Source organism: Embiotoca jacksoni, unplaced genomic scaffold (genome assembly GCF_022577435.1).
Source record: "Embiotoca jacksoni isolate LCO1_2020_lvr unplaced genomic scaffold, fEmbJac1.0.p SCAF_1, whole genome shotgun sequence".
In the NCBI taxonomy this organism is placed as follows: domain Eukaryota; kingdom Metazoa; phylum Chordata; class Actinopteri; family Embiotocidae; genus Embiotoca; species Embiotoca jacksoni.
In genome coordinates this window covers 16,651,160-16,676,053 of record NW_027185229.1, presented here as the reverse complement: position 1 = coordinate 16,676,053, position 24,894 = coordinate 16,651,160, and the positions used below count along the sequence as shown (strand labels likewise).

The window sequence follows — 24,894 nt, the reverse complement described above, 5'->3', positions numbered from 1 at the left end:
AATTTCAGGGAATTATTGCGGTCAATCCTGTATTTCAATATTTGTGGAAACCTTTCTGGAAAGAGTTCTTTGTGTACATAAATATTTAACACACACTCGCCTTGCCTCGTGCACCAGAGCAGAATCAATGTCACTTCAGCTACAGGAAATACAAAATCTTTCGATTGTTTGGTTTTCTACAATATAATTGAAATCTTAGCTTTCAGTTGTTTGTGATCAGGTAAAAATCATGACGGCATTGGTAACAGGTGAGCTGAACTTTCACAAGCATGGCATGGCCACAACATTACTTAATCTCAGTTAGTCTTCAAAGGTTCAGCAGATTGGCCCTCGAGGGGATTGATGTCAAAAGGTTTTTTTGCTTGCCTCGGTGTGGGGGTGTAGTCATGGCCCAGTTAAATCAGTTACTGACAAGAGTAGGCACAAGGCCCAGTGACAAATGTCAAGGACACTTAAACCTCCTCTTTGCTGTCTCTCTCCTTTCCCACTGCCTTTCCTTTATTTACTCTGACTTTGATCATCTCCCACTGTTTACCTCTGTTCATCTGGCATTCACCCGTTTTAGTATAGCAGATCCCTCGTGTGTTTTTGCCTGACTAAATGAAGAAAAATACCAATTTACAGCTGAAGTCTTTTTAATTAACCTACTCGTTCTGTGCATTAATTTCTTTTGGAAATTATGTAGACGTAAAAATAGTTGAACATCTTTTACTGCACTTGCATTCAGTATTAAAAAACACTGTGTCACCCTAATTTTGATCATTTTCATGTCAAACCTCAGCTGCATGATTATAGATAGTTAGCTGACTCATACAGCTCAGCTGTAAGGAAAAGTGCATGGCACATGGAGGCAGATTGTGGAATAGGTCAGCGTATTGCTTGCCTGGCTGGATTGAGCTCTTCAGTATTTTTTTTTTTTCTTTTTGAGGCAGGCTGTGGCATGATTCAGCAAATTGAACCAATGCCTCAAGTAATGTAAAGACTTAATTTTGGCAGCTGGTTGTTGTCTTTGTAGCAGTCTGTCTGCGTTTCTGTCTGTCTGCTGGAGTGATGTTTTCAGACACTGTGAAGCCAGTAGGTCAGTCATTACTCAAAGCGGCAGACTGTCACTCCACCCTTCAAGGTCATAGCCCGACACCATTAGTGGCACTGTCACCTATCCGCTGGAACAACTGCTTGGATTTGTGTATAAGTACTCCCCTTTCTGAAACACAGGTTTTGACTTACCTGATTTGACTGGAGTTAACAGAGGCTGCTTAGGCAGTGCCATGCTGCTAAAGGGAGGGATGATTATACCTCCTGGTAAGCCTTATAGGGGGAGCAGATGTACTTTGATGCTTTTGTATTTTTATAGTTCATGAAAATTTATTAAGGCAATGTTTAGGAGAAGAACGTGCCTGTTCAAGCTAAACCAGCACTGTCAGGACCAAAGCGATTCATCATTTTACTTATTCTTTACATTCAGTGCGAGAGTGAATCCTTGTATGTATTTTTAGTTTGGCTTCATACATTGTAAGAGCTGAATGTGTCCAGCAGAATATAAAAGCTCTACAGCATAAGCTCTCATGCCTTTGTGTTTGATACAAAGAGAGGACCCTTTTTTTTTTTTATCTTCAGCCTTGTCCGGTGTTCGCTCTGCCTCTGCACTGAATGATATTTATATCCCTCCTGGTCGGGTTCATTAATGAAGTATGTCAGCTAATAAAAGGCAGATGTGCCTTGTTACTATAATTGGTCTTTTCTAACTTGATTTCTGGGCTGCGAGGCATCCTTACGTAAGAGTATACTTACGGTGGGATGTTTTGGTCACACCCACTGGGCTGCTTGAGAGGCTGACTATAGAGCAAATTGCCTCATTAATAATGGAGTGATTTCAGTCCAATCATTACATCTGTCATGTAGGACCCTTCACAATTGCATCAGGTGCCTCAGGCTTCTATTAGCTTGAGCAAATGGCAATGTATTATTTATCTTGTGAAAATTAAGAACTGGGAATTTGTGCTTCTTTTACAGCATCTTCAGAAAAGAAGAAAACCATTCATGCATTCGAGTTTGTCTTTCATGTGTTTTATGAAGCACATTTTCCACTGACGGAAATACCAACCACAGCCTGCAGAGCTTTAGTCAAAATTTGTCGCTGGTCATAATGACTAGAGGTAATGATTAGCCCCTGTTTTCTGTGCTACATTTGTAATATACTATACTATTGGCTCAGGCTGCCTTAACACTGAGTTGTTTGACTCGAATTCAGACACATTTTTTGTCGTGTCAAAGCTGGACAAGAGCTGCTGGAGGCAAGTGTGTGAGCTAGAGCGTACCATATCTGACTGAGTCATGACCACTGCTGCTCAGCCACCCAGTCAGCCCTCATCAGCGCATTACACAAAAATGGAGGCTGAGCTCCACATATTTCTCTGCTCTGTTTGTCCACGGATACAACGCCTCACATATGACATGTTTTTTTTTATTCTTTACTGTAAGTTGCCAAAGCGTTAGAAGTGAGAACACGTGAACTGGGTGGGACAATTGTGTCTCCTAAAATGTTGATAGAGGTTCAGTATATTTGGAGCACAGTGTGAAGAAGCATTTGTGCTCATGTCCTTGTGTGTATCATACAGTCTGTGGTGTGTGTTGAATGTCTGTGGATGGGGCTGGGTGCTTTCTGATTAGAGGTTATTTCCCTTTGTAGTTGTTCAGCTTGTGTGTGCAGCGCTTTAATCATCCCCACCCGTCTGTAATGTGAGTGGGAGAGGTGTCGTCACCATTATTTGTTTTCACATATAATTCATGGCTCAGGTGCACACACTACGGCGTGCATTAATGCAGGATGTTGACTTGACATTTAGTTCTTTTCATTCTGTCGCAACCAAGCTTGCAGCAGTCATAAATGATGCGTATTGATGTTTTTGTCAATGTCATGACATGTTGAGCTCATGTGGACACAGGAAGTATCATGTGAATGGTCACTTAAAGTGGGTCCGTCCTGTGGCGACCACTCCCCATCTGAGCATATAAGATGGCTGCTGCTTCATCCAGATGACAGGAAGGTGTAGAAATGAGGAGTCTCCCTCCTTCGAGACAAGATGAGATGCAAATGCAGAGAGCAAGGCTGGTATGATTAAAATGGGAGTAGAGGATGGAAGAACAAAGTCTTGGGGATAAGACATGTTACAGTCTGCTGGTGTCTTTTTCTCCAGAAATAACAGAGGTTTAGATTTAGATCAGAGCTGCTCCACCAGTGCAGAAACTTCCATCTTAGCAAGTAAAGTAAGAATCTGATAATACAAATGTACATGTCTTTAAGCCACGAAATGAAATGGAATAACACAATTGATTCAATGGCAATTTGACATTTTTTAAGAAACAATCTTTAAACATTATATTTTCACAAAATATGGTGAAATATCACATAATAACACAGATTATTAGTAGCTATTAAGAAAAGTGATGATTCAATAATTTTTACTCAAATAAGGTATTAATTTCATAAAACCTACATAAATTGTAAGATTGATAGTTTTGTAACAAGTGGACAACTATATCTTGAAATCTTTTCAAGATATAGTTGTGATCTGAGGAAAAAAGTGCACCTGTTATTGTGAGTTAAGATACATAATCTTAGGTGATGTTTGAACTAAACATAAACTCATGTAGCAAGTTGTTGAGGATCTCTGACTCAGCGTTTCCTTTGTTCCTCATGGTTTTGAGCTCTCACTGTCTCAGTTATGGGAGACCCATGGTAGCCTAATATGCATACTTAAATTCAAATAGGGTAAAATAATGCTTGAACCAAGTAGTGTTTCCTCTAAACATTATTTGAATCAGCAATGTGTGTTATCATAATTTGAAAAAGCTTTAACTTAGTAACATTTCTGTAGATGAAACTCAGCCTTTATATTTATTTAAATGGTTTATTGATTGCCTGCACTGGCAGACTGACTGTCTAGTTTTCATGCAAAATCACTGAAATTATACGCTTCATCTCGTCGTTACTGATGAGGCTGTGGATCATTATTTTGCATTAGTATGAAGTGAAAGATTTGATACATGGTATTGAATCAACTAGTTGTAATTAATATTACATAAGTCAGATGTACCAGTGTTCATACAGTCAGCATTGTCCTCCCAATATTCCACAAACAAATGAAATGATCGAACATATAAATGTGATCATCAATGCTGTCCAAAAGGTTTAGGACACAACATAACAGGTTCAGATTGAGCTACAGACTTTTGTTGCATGTGATTCCCTCCTTTTGCTGCCTGTCTCTGACCTCTGCAGTGTCAAACAAAAAAAAAAAAAATGCAAAAAACATGTTTATACAACTCTTAAGAAAATATTTGCCAGTATCAAACCTATATTGTTGAGTTGATCCACCACTTTGGTCTGGTTACTATTGGATGGACTGTCATGAAACCTTTTACAGACATTCAGGTTCTGTGGAGAAGGAAACCTATTGCTATTGCCCCTGACTTTTTCAGTGGTGGCACAAACAGGTTGACATTTTTGTTTTTTAGTGAAAGGTTAATTGTTCTTTCTGACCAGATATCTGCAAAACTAATTACATTCCCATCAGCTAGGTGCTAATTAGCATTTGTTTGTGTGCTAATACACTGAACAAAGATGATAAACAGGGTAAATGTTACATCTTCTAAACATGAACATATTAACATGGTCACTATGAGCTTGTTAACATGCTGGCATAGGCATACAGAGCTGCTAGAATATCATCAGAAAGAACACAACCTGCAAAAAAATACCTTTAGGAATTCAGCATACTTTTACTGACTCTCAGACTTCTGCATTCACACCACTCTGTAGTGTTGGCTGTTATGGTGTGGGTGTAATTTTGTATTGTCAGCCATCACGACATACAACACGGAGATTAGGAATGTAGTGAGCAGTAGGCTCCTCCGACTCAGCGCTTCGAAGCTGTCCAACTGTCAGATAGAAACACCCACTTCCTGTTACACACAGACACACACATACAGTATAGCGCATATACCGTACGAATAGCAGCTTGTTCCTGCGCCTCTTTGAGTATCCATCTGTGGACAGAATAGCTTTAACAGTTTAGCAGTTATAGTGGGTGATAGTGGGTTAGCTCCTGAACCAAGTGGGGAAACACATATGACTTCACCTCCCCCGGAAATCACTCCCGAGCTTTTGAATCTAACACCAACCCCCTAGAAATATCATTGATTTCAAGACTTGTGTGCAGACAGAAGCCTCTCAACAACACCTGGATGAATTATGGTGAAATCTAGTCCAGGTATTCATAGTCCTCAGAGGATGAAATGTGATGATTGCAGTAAAATTACCTCTAGCACTACCAGTAGAGAAATTGTTCCCCTAATGGTGACACACAGTAGGCTACTTTGATTCTCACAAAATGTTATAAGGATATTCATAAAAATGGCTATTGGTAGCTCTCAGAAGGATTCCCTGTTTCTGCATGACAGGATTTATGACAGCCAGTCACCCCTGGCTGCTCCAGGTGTCAGAGAGAGAGAAGCAACATCTCTCCTTGAAACCTCTGGAATCAAATTTTCAGGACATGCAACAAAAGAGAAGCCTTCTCATGACCACAACGGCAATATCCGCTGAGTCATGACTGACTAACAGGAACTGCTCCAGCTCTGTGTGTGATGGGGGGAACTGGGAGGATTGGCCATAGTCATCTTAACCCACAGTGCAAGTATGCAAATGAGATCATTGAACTGTCTCCTGCAGTTTAGTTCCAACAGGGCAGGTTATTGATCAGGGAGTAGAGAGAATGTAGAAATTGGAAAGGATAAAAGAAAGGATATAAGGAGAGAGAAAAAGGTCTGTTTTCAATGGGGTATCAGCATGAGCAGGCATTTATATTCTACATGTCCAACCATTCATTATTCATTCTGATTAGCCAGGTCTAATTACAATAGAGCTGTTTCTAATTCTGGTAAAGAAGACTTATTTCTTAAGTGTTTTCTGTGCACAGTTACCAAATGTTATTTTTGTGAGGAAGACAAATGCTTATCAGTAACCAACTGTTCTAGTTTTAAGGTTCAGGCAGTGTACAAACCCTTTCGTTGTTGTAATTTATACTTCCAAGTGATGACAGAAGGAGTGCCACTATGTGACAGCGTGTGTAACATGGAAATCAGTGGTTGGTGCTTAGTAAAAAAAAAGAAAAGAGATTTTGACATGTATTAGTTGGATTCTTTGTTCAAATGGCACTGACTCACAAAAGGGAGTGTGACCTAAACTGTTGTTTGTTGTGGAAACTTGCATTCTCCACTTCACAGAAAATTCACTCCTAATATCACTCCACAAACACTGCCCTCTGATGGTTGGAAGGGCACATGCTTTACATTCACACAGTGTTATGCCAGTTTTGCATTGGGGAAGTGGGAAGAAAAAACATTAGTATGTGAGAGAATTTAAAGAGATTTACTTTTTTTGCATTGGTATTTGTGTTATTATTATTATTTTGTAGTCATAATTGTTATAAATTAGAGCTGCAACTAGTGAGTGTCATAATTTTTTTATTAGTCTGGATATTATTTCTTGATTTTATTGTGTGGTCTACAAAATCCCCATCCCCAAAAATGCCCCAAATAATGATCCAGAGCCCAAGTTAACCTCTCCTAATGTCTTGTTTTGGAAGACAAACACCCCAAATTGTATTGTACCATCACCTGAGAGAAACATGCAGCTTATAATTTACATTTGAGAAGCTGGCACCAGATAACGTGTTGCATGTTTTGTTTGCTTAAAATTAAATGATTTATCACTTATTGTTTAATTTTAATGATGTTTAACAACTGATATTTACAGCCTCATAATAAATTAATTAAACAACACTACAGCACCTCATCTCATTCTCATTATCTCATCGCTACCACACCACCACTAATTTGAATTATAATACTTGTATTAATTATAACTCTATTATGGCTGTTACTACAACTGATAATAATGTTAGACCCATCTAATCTGAGATCAGGTAAAGTAAAAATCATTGTGGTTTATTGGAGTCATTTTAAAGTCATTAAAATTCCTTACTTCACCTCTTTCCAGAAAGGTCATCTTGATAAAATCATTTATTATCAGTAAGACTTTTTTTTATAGCAGACATTTTGGTCTCGAACAAAAAACACAGGTGAAACGAAATGCATTAACAAAAGCTCAGTTCCATGAATTGTCCTTGTAAGCCATGCCAGAGAGTTAGCAGCATGCACTACCTGGACCCTGGAACTAGCTCACTTCAATGCAATGTTCTTATTAAAGCCATTCATTTCACCTGTGCTTTTCCAGCTACGACAAGCTAAAGTGTATGTTGTGAAAAAGGTCCATTATGAATATATTGTGTACTGACTGAAGGCTAAAGACTGATAAACTGACTGCTCTCATTTTAAACTCTGGCTGGTTTGCGTTGATCATCCGTCTCTGTTGCATCAAGCTCTGACGCTCTGTTTTCACCATACATATGTTTTTTTCTGTTCATTCTGCCCATGCTCTGCAGCTGCTGGATGCCAGGAGAACCAAGGTTTGTCCCTATGTTTGCACCACGTGTTGTGTGCACAACATAGAGTCACCTTCAGTGTGGCGTGTATTTTCAGACACCTGGCAATCCCTTTGCACCGTACAACCTTCTTCTCCTATGAAACCTCCAAAAGAAAGTGAAATATTTTCAGCAGTTCAGTTAACCTCCTTGTCCCGTGAACCGTCATTATTTTCCCCATGGACTCTGTAAAAATAGAAAGTGATTCGTTTGTTTATGTTAGTCCAAACATGTCTGATGCTCCATCCCCTTGCAGTACCACAAACCCTACAGCCCAAGACTGCCTGTAAAGTTGGTTTTATTTCAGTGAAACCCCTCCAAATCATGACAGGGCCATTTTCTGGGCATACATTGATCTGTGCTTCTCAGTCTCTTTTCTGAAAGAAAATTGTATCAGGCGAGCCTTAGTCAGTCTCTGACAGAAACATGGCTCAAACATTATCCCCTTAAATGCAGAGCTGACATCCCTACAGACAATAAAATGCGGTATGTTAGGCTTAATAGTGTGTGGTTTCACAAATTAATGGACATGCATACCTTTATTCATCATATGGCTGTTTCATCTCCAGTGTATGGCTACTGTAGCTTCTGTTTATTTCATAATTTGACTCATCCAAGTCTACGGTAACAGCTCATATAAATAATCATGAAAACACAGCTTTTTTTTCCACATTGTACTCAATTGGCTTGCAGATACATTTTCCTTATTACTGAATGCTGCCTCTGTGGGTTGTGTCCAGGCCTCTCAGGGTGAGTGTTAGAGAGCAAAGACCTCTGCTGTGCTGCAAGAGGGCATCAGGATGCTCTTCGATTTGATTTGCAAGTTAACAACCCTCCCTGGTTGTTCTGCTCGTGTTTAAATAAAAGAGCAATCGTTCACAGCGCATTAATAAATGAATATGTTTAGCAGCTGGTATTGATCTGTTTACAGTCCATTTGTCTCTAAAGACAAGGTAAGTCATGTGTTCCCCATGTTTGACATGCTTTGGCATTAATCCACAGAACTGTGTGCAAAAGCGTTTCAGAGGTGTGTCTTTATGTGTGTTTACCCCCATGTGTAGTGTTATCGTGAAAAAGGTTGGATTGTGTGTTAATCCTGAAATGAATTTCAATAATTGTTGAGTCTCTTTGTGTGTATACGTGCATGTGTTTGTGTGTGTGTTCCCCAGCATCTTCAGATGACCATCCAAGCACTGCAGGATGAACTGCGCACACAGCGAGACCTCAACCACCTGTTGCAGCAGGAGAGCGGTAACCGCTCAGGTTCTGACCATTTCACCACCATCGAGCTGACAGAGGAGAACTTCCGCCGGCTGCAGGCCGAACATGACAGGCAGGCCAAGGAGCTCTTCTTGCTGAGGAAGACCCTGGAGGAGATGGAGCTGAGGATTGAGACCCAGAAACAAACACTGGGAGCCAGAGATGAGTCCATTAAGAAGCTGCTTGAGATGCTGCAGAGCAAAGGGCTGCCCCCCGGGTCAGGCAGGGCATCCGAGGAGGAAGAGCAAGAGAGAGCCAGGCGCATTGCCGAGGCAGAGGCCCAGCTTGGACACCTGGAGGTCATTCTGGATCAGAAGGAGAAAGAGAACATCCATCTACGTGAGGTATTGTATGACCAGGATTATGTTGATGTTAGTATATGGGATTCAATGTGCAAGAGTTAAAACTGAGGGTTTTTTGTTTTGTAGTCACTAGATGGCAGTGTTGAGTGGCACAAAATCAATAAACTGAAAACTGCAGAGCACTTCAGCTGATGAAACATTTTGTATGTATAAAGATAAAGTTTCTGTGCATTGCGTGATGAGCTCTTTTTTTTTTAAGTCAACTTATTTTAGCCAAATAATTTTTTGTGTTTGTTTGTACTCAGGGGACTGCCATGGACAGGCCTTGTTTTACGTTGTTTTATTAGAGGTTATGAATGATTTTTCTTTCCTAGTACAACATAATGTTCTGTCTTTTCTTCAAGGAACTGCACAGAAGAAATCAGCTGCATCAGGATCCAAGCAAAACCAAGGCCCTGCAGACCATTATAGAGATGAAAGTAAGAACTTGACTCACATACATTATGACCATGACCACATACAACAGCTCTAATACGATAGGGCATTTTTTTTGTGTTTGTTTGTACTCAGGGGACTGCCATGGACAGGCCTTGTTTTATGTTAACCACTGCATGTCTAAACTGAGGCCACTGCTGATGTCTATTCTGCTGAGGCTATTGTTGTCATTATGATCCTCAGCAGCTGAGTCAATCGTCAACACACTGTCACATCTCTATCCCTCTCCCACACACACACACACACACGCATGCACACATACACTCTATCAGCTCATAAAGCTGTTGTGTAAACAAACAAGAATCAATATTGCAATTCAACATTTTAGCTTTTGTGGCTTGTTGAAGAGGCAAACCTGCCGTGGCACACTGGTTTCATGACAAGCAAGGACATAGTTCTTTCCATAATAATATTTTCAACAGACTCCCTGCATAAATAACAGACTCCAGCATTTCAGTTTCATAATGTTCAGACGAGTGTTGTTCAGAACTATTGTGCTGCTATTGTTTTAAATTTTCATTCAAGGTTTCTAAGCACAGTAAATATGTCATACTGAATTACAGCAAAAATGTGTAAGAAATGATTGTATTTGATGTTGGCTGATAATTCAGGCCTTGAAATGGTGTCTTGGATTTAAATAATTTACTCATATCATAGGTGTAAATTAGCTTCTGGGGAAGCACTGGAACCATCAGCAGAAAAATGTGTAGTGTTTTATGAAACATTAAAGCTCCAGGGGGATTTTGAAGGTATTTTACATATTAGTACAAACATACATATTCATTTAGGCAGTATTTAAGAGGATGGACTTGGATTGCTGTTCTAGAGACCCCACCCACCACCATGAAGAGTGACTTTTTTTTCTATTTTTCCATACATCCATATTCCATTCTTTAACACAGATGCAGTTGCAACATGCAAACTTTTAAAATACAAATGTGCTTAGATTGTATTGCATGGGTGGAAATATCTCTTCAGATCAACACTTGTTGTACTGCAGCTGGATATGGCAGTAGAGATATCAGAACCATCCAGCTACTGAACCACTATAGACACCACCAGCCTCACTGCAGAGGCCTGACATCACTTCCTCAAAATAAATCATGACATCATCGCTGAGCTGACACAACCCCTCTCACTCGGCTGGATCGGCACTGTGCAGGCCCCAGCCTCCCGTGGCATGGTCATGTGATATTCCAAGCTCTAGGATCCTGTTGATTTTCATGCAGAGCAAGGGAAGTCCCGCCTCCTCCTCCTCCTCCTGTGCTGTGCAGGAAGACCCTGCATCTCTCCCCTCTCCTCTCTCCCTCTGCTGTGTTGATGCTGATGGAAGCACGAATAATCCTCCCTCGCTCCCTCCCTCCCTCCCTCCTTCCCTCCCTCCATCCTCACTCACCAGAGACAGTGCACAGTATATAGCCTGCCTGCTGCTACCATGGAAACAGGTGTGGTTGTTTATGACAGTGAGAGGCTAGTATGCAGGGAGATAGAGAGAAAAAGAGACATACAGAGGCAGGGAAAGAGAGATAAAGAGCAAGATTTACTGACCAGGTCGATGTACCAGTGATTACATGTGGATGGAATAAAATCACTCTTCTTTGAAGGTACGGTGTCTTGTGTCGATTGCATCAGTGTTAGTTCATTGATGTTTGTCTCGTAACATGGAGACTGAGGTGAGATGCAGCAGCAGGGCGAAGTGCATGTACATGTGCAGTGCTCATGTATTGATGTTAACCCCTCAGATCCTTCTCCGGTAGTCCATCACTCCTCATTACGATACATTACCCATGTTCATCTGCAGTGGGCTATGACTGACCCTGCTTACGGCCACAAGTTCATAAGTTCAGATGAAAGAAGGAGAGACAAAAAGAAAGAAAGACAGGAAGGAAGGAACAAGGTTGCTCTATGCTCTGCTGGAGAGGGAGATGGACCATGGCTAATCTTAAAGACGTTGTATTATTTATTTAAAAAGCCGTGAAGCTAAAACTGCACTCACAAGTCGCAGTACCGAGACTGGATTCTGCATTGATCTGCAAGCAACTACGGCAAAAAGCTACAGCTTGTTACTTTTCTTCCGTTCCCTCTGCACCTTTCTCTCCGGTCCTGGCTGATCTCTCCGTGCTGGATGTGCGCTCAATATTTCCCAATGGTGATTAATCCTCCGAGCCGCTGCAACGAGCTGGGTAGAAAGCATTTGATTTCACCGACAGATACTGCAGTTGCCAGACCAAAGAGCGTCTTCCATTCTCTTTTTATCTCCCCATATCTTTCTGCTCTTGTTTTGTTTTTTTCTTCCCCTCTCTGTCTATATTATTTTCTAAGTCTTTTTTTTGGTGGCTTTTAGGCTTCATGTCACCCCTGGACTCTTGTCTTTAGTTCAGGTTCATTTGCAGCATGCAACTTGTGGACATGCCAGTTGTGGTTTTGAGGTGTGTCTCCTCCGCATGTTTGTGTGCAGGACACCAAAATTGCCTCTCTGGAGCGCAACATTCGAGATCTGGAGGATGAGATCCAAATGCTGAAAGCAAACGGCTTACTGAACACAGAGGACAGAGAGGAAGAGATCAAACAGATGGAGGTCTACAAGAACCACTCAAAGTTTATGAAGACGAAGGTAGAGACCACTTGCACCGTGCATGCACACATGGATGAATGATAAAGCTTGATATAGGAAAACCAACATGTTGTATGGGGTACAGATAGATCTGTGTAGAGAGGAGAGTACTGAATAAAGCTGTCCTGTTACTTCAATTATCTGCTTTAACATTTAGCATCAGCAGAAAAGTGCCCTGTTGGCAACAATCTTAGAGAAGCTTGTCTGCTGTATTTTAGAAAAGCTCTGCATCAAGAAGCAAAAATCAGCAAATGCACACTTTTGAAAATACTTTTCTTCCTTAATTATATGAAAAAGAAAAGTACTTAATTTTTCTGCTGCTAACTAACAAATACAAATTGGATTATGTTCAAAGAGTGTAAAAACAAAAGTGTCATGTGGTGTAAAAAGTGTATGCCTGCACACAAATTCAGTGACAGCTTCCATTAAACTGATCTCACTTGGTTTAGTTTTTAGAGCAGTCAGCGATGCTATTTTGTGTTTGCATGTCAGAGTTAGAGTTATATTGTCAAGCCTCCAGCATAGCTACCTGAAATCGGCGGTTGTATCACGGTGAATGTGTCTGTGGCTCATATGTCTCTTCAGAGCTTTGACTCTGTGTTTACATACATATTAGTTAGTCGACCAGGCGCAGACCAGCCACAGTTTTGTCATTCTATTTTTAGACCTCTTTTCATCAATCATGAATAGAGATGATGTATAATATATGATGAATGCAGGGGAGTCAGTCCCAAATGCATTTTTAATGAGAAAAGCGTGTTGATGAAAATAGTGCAAAAGCTGCTCCAACTAGCTCACTGTTGAGTTAAATGAGGTTTCTCATACAGATGAGCACACAGCCATGTTGAGCTGTTAACCCTCGTGTTGTCTTTGGGTCAAAATGACCCGCAGCTGTGTTCAACCAAGTTCTATTTTATTTTCATACTTTTTGGGATCATTGGTGACAAGGAGGCTGTGAGGATTTCTTTAAAGAATGATGACCAATGATCCCAAAAAATATAAAAATATAGAAATAAAATAGAACTTGGTTGAACACAGCTGCGGGTCATTTTGACCCGAGGACAACACGAGGGTTAAAAACATTAGAGTGCTATTGTAATGGGTTGGTCAAGTGATCTGTTTTGTGTGTTGTGCAGATTGACCAACTGAAGCAGGAGTTGTCAAAGAAAGAGTCAGAACTGCTGGCTCTGCAGACGAAGCTAGAGACCCTCAACAACCAGAACTCCGACTGCAAACAGCATATCGAGGTGCTCAAAGAGTCTCTCACTGCCAAGGAGCAACGTGCTGCCATCCTACAAACAGAGGTAATGGAAACCCCTCAGCTTGTTTATACACATACAGTAAATCACCCAAACTAAACACTGCCCCACAAAAACACTCTCATCCTCCAAGCGAAACGGAGCGAACAATGCGTTGGCCTGGGGGCTAAGGGTTATTACTACATATCATATCAGCTCTTTGTTTACTTTGGGGACTTCATATTAAGTGAATTGTATCCCAAGTCACCACCAAAGAAATATTGTTAAACAGGGCACAGCCTCCGCACATCTTACAGAACTCAGAAATATGAAAAAGCTGCAGTAATATATAAATAAATGTTGCAGCATTGTGGTCACTGTATTGCTCAAACTGAAGATCTCCACAATAATAAATACTCGCTCAGCCCCCATGTTTTTTTTCTGCTGTAGTATGGGGATTAAGTTAAGAAGAATAAATACTTAAAAGCTCTTTGAATCAATGTTATTTTCCATTAGGTTTTTAAAAATAGGCCACTTTTAGAGTAACCAGCCCCATGCACATTACACAAAGCTCTTTTATTTTAAGTAGGCTCATTTTGTGGACTTCCTGTAAGGTGTTTGTGACTGTGTCGTGCTTCAGGTGGATGCTCTACGTCTGCGTCTGGAGGAGAAAGAGTCCTTCCTCAACAAGAAAACCAAGCAGCTGCAGGACTTGACGGAGGAGAAGGGAACTCTCGCTGGAGAAATCAGGGACATGAAGGACATGCTGGAGGTCAAAGAAAGGAAGATTAATGTCCTGCAGAAGAAGGTGAGAATCAGTGGTGAAGGAAGCCTCACCATTCAGAGATTTTAAGGTTCAAATTCTCACTGAGGAAGATATCAAAATAGATATCCATATTACTCTTTGAGTTATTGTGACATTATTTATTGACTAAAACAAACTGTAGTGTGTGGGCACATGTCATTTTACTCCAGATGTGGTCTGGAATTTCAAATGTAGAGTTATTAAATGGGTCTTTTTGTCAGACTCTTGTGTCCTGGACTAAACTAGTCACTCTGTGAATATGCAATGCAGAGTGGTTACTCTCTCCATTAAGAGTGAGAGAGTCTCTTGCTCTCAGGGGGAAAGTGTCCATAGAAAGACAAGCAAGAAAATATTTCTGCCTCACTGGCTCTCGTGTGTCTGAGCTATAAATACTTACAGAGTGTTACTCCCTCTCTCACCCTGACCTGCTCACCCAATCCCTTGGTTTTATTTTTTTCTTCCTTTTTTATTAAATTTTTTACCTTCAATCTCACATTGTTTATCTCTTTTTGTCATCTCTCATGAATTCTGAAACTTAGTTTTTCTCCTGATGTGGGTCTTTGGTGTTGTTTCTCTATACTGTCATTAACATAATACGGCAAATTAGATCGGTGCACATATTTCATTGTATTGTTCTGTGGTAAATACTTAATTCCCATTTGCTCACAAATAGCAGCTTGATATATATATATTCTGCTCCACACTTGGTTCTGATCCTTAAAACTCTCTTTAAACGTTGGACAGTTTTTGATGTCTTACTTAAACGGAAAACACTTCGTTGTAAAGCCCCAGTACATTTCAGACTACGAACAGGCGTCGTCTGTGGAGGGTGTTAATCTTCAAAGACTTCTGTAATCACCAAGTCTAACTATTACACCAACTTTAAGTACTGCTCTGGTTTTGAGATCACACTTTTTTCTACCTGTGTTGCTTTTTTTCCTCCCCGCGCCACCACCATCCTCCCGGCCTCCTCCTCACTGAGTCAGATCGAGAACCTGCAGGAGCAGCTGCGGGACAAAGACAAGCAGCTGGGAAACCTGAAGGACAGGGTCAAGTCTCTGCAGACCGACTCCAGTAACACAGACACTGCCCTGGCCACACTGGAAGAGGCGCTCTCAGAGAAGGTAGCACCGCAGTATTAGGATGGATGCAGTGAGTGTTCATGGTTGTGATGTGAACAGCTGCTACATGACTAAACCATTTTCAAGAATTAGGGTTGATTTCAGAGCCTGCATTCATTAGTCTGCTAAAAGTGCTTTTTTTTTTTTTTTTTTTTTTTTTTTACTTCGAGGTGAAGCTGAAGTCTTTATAAAATAGCACACAGTACACCCCCATTTTCTTTAAAGCAGCAGTTTTCGTATTTCTCTACCTTTAAACAGAGCGAGGCTACAGCACTGTTTCCTCCGTTTCCAGTCTTTAGTGAGCTGTTTGCTGATGACAGCCTCACTGGTATTACCTTTCTCATCTAACTCTTTTCAATTTAATTTAATTTAATCTCTATTGTCCAAAATATTAAACTTTTACTTTCAGTGGCAGATAAAGGTAAAAATCCTTCACTTTTACTTTACTCACAAACATAACAACAATAGCTATCTATCAAATCTTTCCTTTTAGAAATGCACTTTAATTCAGGAGAGATCCAGAAGTCTCCTACGCTGGTTAAGAGTAGATCCCTCTTGCAGAAGACTGCAGCACAGGAGCAGATGTGACTGCAAACCTACTAAGACACGTGTAGGAGTGATTGTTGGTGAAAATATCAGTCATGATGAATTATACATTACCTGAAGCAATATGTGTAATTCAGGAAAAGGTACATTTAATCTTCTAGTTGATTTTTCATATGATTATTTCTTTACTACTCCGGTGTGTTTTTCTTTTATTCCGATTCAGTTAGTGGTTCATTATTTCATACTTCATAAAACAACAGGATATCACCACAGTAAACTTCCAAGATGATGCAGCACGTTGGGAGGCTGGCATCTCATTTAATTTAGCATTTTAGTAAAAAAAAAAAATAAAAAAAAAAATTACTGTTTTATATTATTATTTCATCCTATATGGTACTATATTAGTTTGGTGTTAATGTATATAAGTTAAGGTGTAGTTTGTAAGAAGTAAACCCCATTTCTTTGGACATTAGGGAGTGGAAGTGAGTCACTGTAGCATCCAGTGGACCAGACCACTGCAGCACTCTGTAATGTACATTTTGAATCACATACATACAGAGAGGACCCGGTAAGAGATAGACAGTGATGGGAAAAACTTAATGGATTTTTTTTGACAACCTACTGCCCCACAGATGCACCAGCCCACCGGGATCTGTCCTCCTATGCCAGATTATCAGAACACTGCTGACATTATACTAATTAGAGGCTTTTATGAGCCATTGCTACATAACCATCATTAGCATTAACAGCTGTTTACTCACCAGAAACGTAGCAAATTCAACTTCATTATTGTACTCTCCAAAAGTTGTTTCTCAAGCTGTGGATGTTAACTCTTGTTCTGCTTCTGTTTTCTCAAAGGTTTCAGCCATCTTTTGTTTTTATAGTTACAGTCATCATAAGTTAGAATGCACTATTTCATTCTCTGACGTTGAAGTGAGGGCAGACTTTATGGTACAGTGAATCACTGTACAAAGTGATATACAAAGTGTTATTAAGAGACAGGCCAGTCTGGCGCTAGCTGGTTAGCATGCTAACTTAAGTAGATATTTCTGCTGCACAACATTTACAAATCTCTGATAAAACATCAACACATAAAGTGGATAGGTTTAGTCTATTTTTAAATGCTTTCAACTAAACATTGCACAGATTTCACCTTAATAGCTACTGGATATATTACTTTTTTCACTAATGGAATGAAAATAAGGTTGTAAAATTTGTTTTAAGAATAAACAGATGCAAACCTTTGCTTGGTTAGTTTTAACTAGCATGTGATTCATTATGTGATCACTTAAGAGCTGCACTTAAAGGTTAATGTTTTATTTCAAAGTTCACGTCTAGTCAACATGGACTCACAAACCCTTTTAATTCTGTTTGTTCGTTTGTGTGTGTGTGTGTGTGTGTGTGTGTCTTAGGAGAGGATTATAGAGCGTTTAAAGGACCAAAGAGAGAGGGAAGACAGAGAACGTCTGGAAGAAGTGGAGTCATATAAGAAGGAGAACAAGGACCTGAAGGAGAAGGTCAACAGCCTGCAGATAGAATTAACAGACAAAGAGGTCAGTGAGTGAAGAGGGTGTGTCCACATTGCTGCGTATTGTACACTTGTGTTTCTCTACTCTACTCTACTGTACTGTAGAGCATGCACTGCACCTCTTTGTACTGTACTGCATGTAATGAACCTCTTTCTTTCACTAGGCCTTTGTGTGGCATTTAAGCAGTTGCCTCTAGAACTGTGGCCTAGTTACAGCCACCGAGATTGTGCTGGCCTGCCTCGTTTAAACCTATGCTAACTGTCTGTGCTGTCTCTCTACCTGCAGGCCAGTCTAATTGACCTGAAAGAGCATGCATCATCCCTGGCATCCTCTGGCCTCAAGAGGGATTCAAAGCTCAAGTCCCTGGAGATTGCCATCGAGCAGAAAAAAGAGGAATGTAGTAAGTTGGAGACGCAGTTACAGAAGGTATGTGCACATCTCAGAGCAGAATCACTCATTATACACTGTATAATGTGCAGCTCTGATTTAGAATTCATAAAACAGGTAATTATCCATTTTAAACCGAGATCCATACTTCACATTTTTTTAGCAAGCATAGTAAGAAATAATAATATGTTTTTGATTTGTTCCTAGTTTTTACACAAGTTCTAAGTTCTACTTTACTTTTCACAGACGTCCCTCCTTTTTGATATATTTGTATGAAAGCAAATATATCAAAAAGATGAGTAAAGAGGGAAAAATCCTCAGTCCTGATTCAGTGCAAGCAAAACCCTCCACAGTGTAGCAAAGCTAAAGTGACATCACAGCAGTCTGCCATAGCTAATAGATACTCATGCAATGTTTCGGGTGTTGGGAAAACAAACTTACCACGAGCTTCATGTCGCGGCATTTGATCGTATCACACGATCTGACGATGAAGTCTACATTCAAACGAGTACAATTCCACAACAAATAAGCAATTTTATCTGCTAAAGAAAATAGTTTTTATGATAGGAAGCTCGAGAGCAGCGACTGCATGGACCTTGTGGTAACATTGTTCTGTTGTTTGTGCTATTTCCACTGTTAAGAATTAACTCTCAGTCCCAAATTTACATTGATGTTACTGTTGTGATTAACAGGACATATTGAAATGAAGACTTTGCACAGATGATTTCGATGATTTTGTAGTATAAAGACTGGCCCTATTAGCAGTAAAGACCAGTTGAATTCTCTTTTTGAAATATGAATGCCTCTTTGCTGAACCGTTGAGAGCTTCTCTGCCCTGAATGAAGGCTGTAGAAATGTCCCTCATTAATTGCATTGAACTTTAGATAAGAAGCTGGGGCTGCCTGGCCCACTGTAAAGCACAAAATTAGCTGTGAATCCATGAATGGAGGCTTTTATATCATTTCAAACCTCAGAAAAAATTTACGATTTCATTTTATTTTTACACTAAAAAGGTGTGATTATATACAGGTTTAGTGTGTTTTTTCTTTGCTCATGTATTCCTACTACGTCCACTTTGTAATATGTACTATTTTCATGGAGGATGATTCTGAATGATCACAAATTCTTTAACAGAATGTATTCTGTTGCATTTAATAGACACATTACAAATAGACAAAAAAAAAAAAAATCAAGGTCTGAACTGTAATCCTTCTTTAAATTGATTCTGTGTTTGAATAAAGTTCCGCATAATCTGGGCTCAGCAAGAAGCTGAACTGGCCTTGTATAAAGCACAGTTAATTATGATTATGACAACCATCCTGCTTTGTGTCCTGCAACAAGCTGCCATGCTTTGTTAAGGTGCTGCAAGGAGCAGACAGTCCATTAAGACCCTCCACCCCCTAGCTTCCTCCCCCTCCATAGTCCACAGACTCACTGTGTCGGTTCCTCTACATTTGTTGGTGTTGTGTTGCTGTTAACTTGTGTCAACACATGCTGTACTGAGACTATGCTACTTATCTGTCAAACATGTATTGTAACATGTCTGATCCTGCTGTTCTCTCCTTTTGGCTCAAACTAAATCTTAACATTTACTCTCCTGGGATCCCCCCCCCCCCACCCTCCTCGTGTCCCCTCCTCAACCCCTCCGTTTGCAATGTAGCAAGCTGAGCAGCTATTCAGTCACATGAACAATCCTGTAAGTCCCTCTCTCAAGCTCTCTGAGGCACATATTGGTAGCATGAGGACACTTCTTTGAAACATGCTACATGGTGATCATGCTGAATCCCAGCACAAGTTCTGCTTTCACCCACCCAGATGCATGTGGCTTATTGCACCTAACTGATATACTGAGCTTTACAGTGCACTCAGAGTCCTGTGCAATGTAATCATTCTGTCACTGTTTGTGTTTGTGACAACGTGGTGAAACTGGTGCTGAATATATACCCTACTTACAGTTTATTTTGTCAGTTGGAATAAGCACACTCTGTTTATTAGGTGCACCTACTGTAGGTAAATCTAATGCACCAATCAAATACAACAATCCTACAGTAAAGCATGTTGAAACTGTCTTACAGAGGTGTTTATTAGACTTTATGATCATTTTGGAAAATGTGCTGCCATTGAAACATATTGTATTTTACAGAGAAGGGTTTATTTTATTTAGTCTAACATTATGTTTGGTAGAGAAAAAAAAAGAAAGATATTTCAGTATAATACAATGCAGTTCAACAGCACCACAATTGAAGCCCCCAAAATGACCAACACCTTTTTAAAACATTTTCAACAAAAATGTTGAATAGAATTGTTTCAGGACTGTTGTATTAGACTGCATTCATTTTAGCTATGTGTACCTGTGAGGTTTGTGGTCCTGTAGGTGGTTTATCTGTGATTAGTTATTTATTTTTCAACTCCAGAACAACTTTTGCACACTGATGTTGCAAGAATTTTAAGATAAATCTTGGTTTAAAATTTTTTACATGTAATAAGTCCAGTGATAGGGCAGTTGTGGGACAACAGGGCATTTCAAAGATTATACTGGTTCATAATACAGCAAACCTGTGCTTTACCATTGAAATACATGTGGGAAATGCAGTTCAACAATCCCAAGGTCCTGTCAGACATCAACCTCTTCACAAAGACTTCTCAGATACTTTATGCAATTGAAGTCACAGAAAGTAGCCTGGGGTCAACTTCAAGTTTCCTCTTATCGTGACCCCTCCAACCCCAAAATCAAATTTAAAAAAGGCATAACGTTTGTCAAACTGTGATAACAAACTTTTCCTAAATATGTATTTGTTGCTGAATTAGGCTTAAAGATGAAAAACTATTTTAATTTTTTTTTTTTCAGAATAAAATTATGTGCATTTAAGTAAATATCTAAGTGAAGCTTTAAATTATTTTAACATCAATGATAACATTTTACATTTTCTTACTTGAGCGATTGAAATCTGTTGGAGTTTTGTAAATTACGGATACATACAGTTGGCAAATTAAATTCTCTTGTAAATATTTTTTTATTACCACTAAAATGATAAGTGAGTTTGAAATGACTTTACGATTTTTTTTTTTAATCATCAAATCATTGACAATAATACCGAAAAGGTTAATTGTAACATCATCCCTCATGTTTAAAATATTCAATGTAAAACAGATTTACCTGATCGCTCTTGCTTCTCCCTCTCTCAATTCTTTTGACTGACAATTGCAAAGACTGTGCGGCTTCGTTGGGTTTGCATGAACTGGTCGACCTTGTTGCATGGTGTCAGTGTCAGTGTTGCCGCGCTTCTCTTTTGTCTCAGTGTGGTACGGTTAGCTGAAGTATCAGCCGTGGTTGGAGATCACAGCAGTGTTTTGGTGGATGGCTCTGTATAACTTTGCAACATTTGTTGACGTGTGGCTGCGTATTGTCTCAAGGGTGATGTGCACCTATGCAGTGTAATTCATGCAGTTACAAACTGTTGCAATAAATAAGATTCGTCTACACTGACCAACGTGCAGATTTCAGATTTTGACAGTTCTGATAGACAACCAGTGGGACAGAAGCATGATTTAACGTTTAACTGCCTCTGATTTGTTTCTAGTTTTTATTATCAACGTGCTGCACAAGCACAGACACACAAACAAACATAGACAGTCCTGATTTCTGCATACTCACCAAGTGTGCGAAGTGACTGGGAGTCTCAGAGGGCCATTTAAATGGAGCTAAATAATAGCTCTGTTAAAGCTAATGAGCCAGCACCAGTAATGATGCCTCTGTCCACAACATTTGACTCTGCTTTATTCACTCAGAAAGACAGGGAGAGAGCAAGGGAAGTAGATAATATAAAGCACTGATGGACTGCAATGTACTGTATGTATCTCTCTTTCATGAGCAGTAAAACATTCTGCATGATTGTTTGGACATTTTAATGTTAACTGACTCTCTCCTCTGGTGCGTGCATGTTTGTCTGCGTCTTTCCTTGGTGTGTCGCTGCAGAAGGCCCACGAGGTGGATCACCAGTCGGGCTCCAGAGGGAACCCAGAGTACGTTGACCGAGTGAAGCTGCTAGAAAAGGAGGTTGGCTACTACAAGGATGAAGCCAGCAAGGCTCAGGCCGAGGTGGAGAGACTCCTGGACATCTTGCGAGAGGTGGAGACCGAAAAAAATGACAAGGACAAGAAGATTGCTGAGTTGGAAAGGTAGGTAATTCTGACTCTTTAGTGAGGTTAGTTAAACCATTACATGACATGTTGACCTGCAGTTTAGTCAGTACTGATTGAATCCCGCCCTTTTTGTCTTTCAGTGTACATTGCCTGATATTGTTATAATTCCATAGGTTTAATGGGTATATTTGTGTGCTAATTCAACAATATTGTTACATTATTACACTTCATTTATTTGACACATTTGTTCAAATCAGTTCACAATAAGTGCATTAGTGTTTATTGTTTTGTTATGCATACAGTATATATATCAGTCCCTCCAGGATTTCGTAGTTGTTTTGTGATTGTTGCAATCAAAAATGCTTGATTTCACTGGTTTTCTAAAAAAAACTTTTAAGTAGGTTTTTTACGGTAAGATTTCGGGAATTAGAAAAAAATTGCAAATCGAGTAAAAAAAATTTTTTTTTTTCAAATAACTACCTCAACAATAATATATATTCACTTCCTTTGATAATAAGCATGCTGCACATCACATACATATTTAGTTGTATAGATCTTTTTTTATCTATATTTTGAATGTAGAGAACCATGTGGCTCACAGTTACAAAACATTTGTTAAAGTGATGAAGCTTTACAAAACGGTCTGTGACTGTAATACAGAAAACAAAGGCTACATCTGCTGTAAAGATAAAGACTTTAAATGCTGTTTAAAAATATCATTTTAACACACTGTTTGCACAAAAACAAACTGCAGTCTCTTACAACTTGAAATGTGTATAAAACTAATTTAACATCCTCATTCCCATGATAAGACCACATTTCCCACAAACCCTGTCACCTGAGTTTTGATGGTGAGAGGAGGAGGAGCAGAGCCTTGCTGATTGTAAATAAGGAGGGTTTTTTTTTTGTTTAGAAAGCATTAAAGTTTTGTTTGGAGTGGCTACTTTCTGCCATAATATTTTTTGGAGCTTTTGTTAAGAAAATCTTTTGCATAAAAATTGTGAGACATTTTTTGCAGAGAATGCTTGAATTTGCGTAAATTCGCAAGATCTCGATATCTTGAAGGAACTGATATATGACCCCTACCTCTCAGCTCTGGACCAACAGATACAATTACACACATAAAATGGATGAAAAAAGAAGAGCAGAAAGAAAAGAAAAACAAACATTGTACATGTCTGTATAAATAATCAGTTTTCTTAGATTTGGTTCACAACAATTTCCCCCAAAACTTGTTTCCTCACTTATCCTTATTGTGGTGACGTGTGCTAAAGCTACGCACATGGTTTAGTTTTTTCCTGCTGGAGTTTTGACATAATGGTCTCCCTTTTCTGCCTCTTTAACTCTTTAAGTTCTGTAAGCATCACAAACAAAACTCTATTAGCCTTCAGACAAAATTGGTTATTATTTAATGTGGGTGAACCAACCCTCTTATATTCTTATCCTAATCAATACAGTATGGTACTGTTTGTGTTAAGTGGCTGTGAGCAGATTATTCTCATTCTTAATGGATGTGTTTGTCAACTTTAAAGTCTCCTCTTCTGTGTTATTTATTATTTTAAGCGAACTTTCATGTGCTCTTACAGTATTCTGGACAACCTATGTACTGTCCATGTCTGTCCTTTCCATGTTACAGTATGTACAAGCGTGATGTCATGAGGGTGTCACCATAATTTACTGCACTGGATCCAGTCATTGTCTTTGATATACACTCTCAGATGTTCACTGTTCAATGGACAACCGTTGCAGTTGTGCGCTGAGCTACACCAGAAGGCTCTCACTATAACTTGTGACTCCTTGTTAGATGCAGTATTATCGCACAAAGTGCCACTAACTCAGCCCCTTATGAAAGGGGTCAAAGTGATTTCAGTTAATGGCCAATATAAATATAACAGTTGGCCTCTTTATAGCATTTGGCTGACCGTGCAATGCAGGTATGTGGGTCCTGAGTCTCCACACTGGTACCAGCTTTGCTTTTTGGTTGTCCAAAGGGGAGAATCATCATCGTTTACCTGGACAGGATTGAAACTGATGAGACTGACATAAAGATTGGTTGGACTGCAGGAAAACCACACTGTCTGCCAATGATAGCCCTTCTCCCCTGCCACTTACAGAGTCCCAATACCATTTCCAAGTGTTAAAGCCAGTTAATATTTCCCTTCTCAGCTTGTGATAGGGGCCACTTTGGTGAGTGTCATGCTAATTTGTTAGTGGTGTTTGATTAATTGAGTCTTTTTGTCCTGTTTTTGCCACCTTTACCCACATTTTTCAATCCTGTTCCCCTTTCTTTCTTCTGTCACGCCCACCTGTCCCTTTTTTTTTACCCTCCCAATTGATCACTCTCAACCCCGTTCTCGAACCTCTTTTTATTCCTTTCTCAAATCCGATTCTGATTTTTCAATCTCTTCATCACCCTCGCAACTCTATCTCTGTTGTGCCTCCCCCCCCCCCCCCCCTTTCCGACACCAGCCCCCCTCCCTCTGCCCCTCGCCCCACCCCTCGTCCCGGTGGCAGAGCTCCCCCTGACCCGCTCCCTTCTGTGTCCGCTGCTCCCCAGCAGATAGGGGGCATGGTGTGGGATTTCCTGGGAAAGTGAGTGCTCTGCCCTGGCACTTCAGCTCGGCTGCGTGGTTAAAGTCTCCGACTGCGACTGCTGCAACTGCATCCGGTTTCACGTGTGTGCCTGGGTCAGCCTGTTGTCTAAAGGATTCACAGATCTTTGTATCAGAGTGACAGACTACGATAATGCATTGTTTCATTACTCATGCACATGATACAAAGATCCCTGGATTCGTTTTTGTTTTTTTTCTTACATGTTTGCTTTGTGGTTAACTGTCTGCATCTGCGCAATGAATGGTTTTTGATCAGCCTGTGTGCACTGTGTTTATTTTTTTCAAACTGCATGTG

At 39.9% G+C, this 24,894-nt stretch overlaps 1 protein-coding gene across 5 annotated transcripts in view; it reads left to right on the top strand.

Moving 5' to 3' along the window:
* Positions 1 to 24,894, top strand: part of erc2 (ELKS/RAB6-interacting/CAST family member 2) — a 41,790-nt gene that overhangs the window by 6,320 nt on the left and 10,576 nt on the right. For 3 of the 5 annotated variants that reach the window (XM_069143544.1, XM_069143549.1, XM_069143557.1), the window contains 11 exons: positions 7,509 to 7,532; positions 8,717 to 9,151; positions 9,514 to 9,588; positions 12,063 to 12,218; positions 13,355 to 13,522; positions 14,097 to 14,264; positions 15,248 to 15,385; positions 17,341 to 17,481; positions 17,743 to 17,883; positions 19,505 to 19,540; positions 21,821 to 22,023. In XM_069143544.1, coding sequence (XP_068999645.1) covers positions 7,509 to 7,532; positions 8,717 to 9,151; positions 9,514 to 9,588; positions 12,063 to 12,218; positions 13,355 to 13,522; positions 14,097 to 14,264; positions 15,248 to 15,385; positions 17,341 to 17,481; positions 17,743 to 17,883; positions 19,505 to 19,540; positions 21,821 to 22,023 — 1,685 coding nt within the window. The remainder of the gene's footprint in view (positions 1 to 7,508; positions 7,533 to 8,716; positions 9,152 to 9,513; positions 9,589 to 12,062; positions 12,219 to 13,354; positions 13,523 to 14,096; positions 14,265 to 15,247; positions 15,386 to 17,340; positions 17,482 to 17,742; positions 17,884 to 19,504; positions 19,541 to 21,820; positions 22,024 to 24,894) is intronic. The other 2 variants (XM_069143566.1, XM_069143574.1) reach the window with 2 other exon arrangements.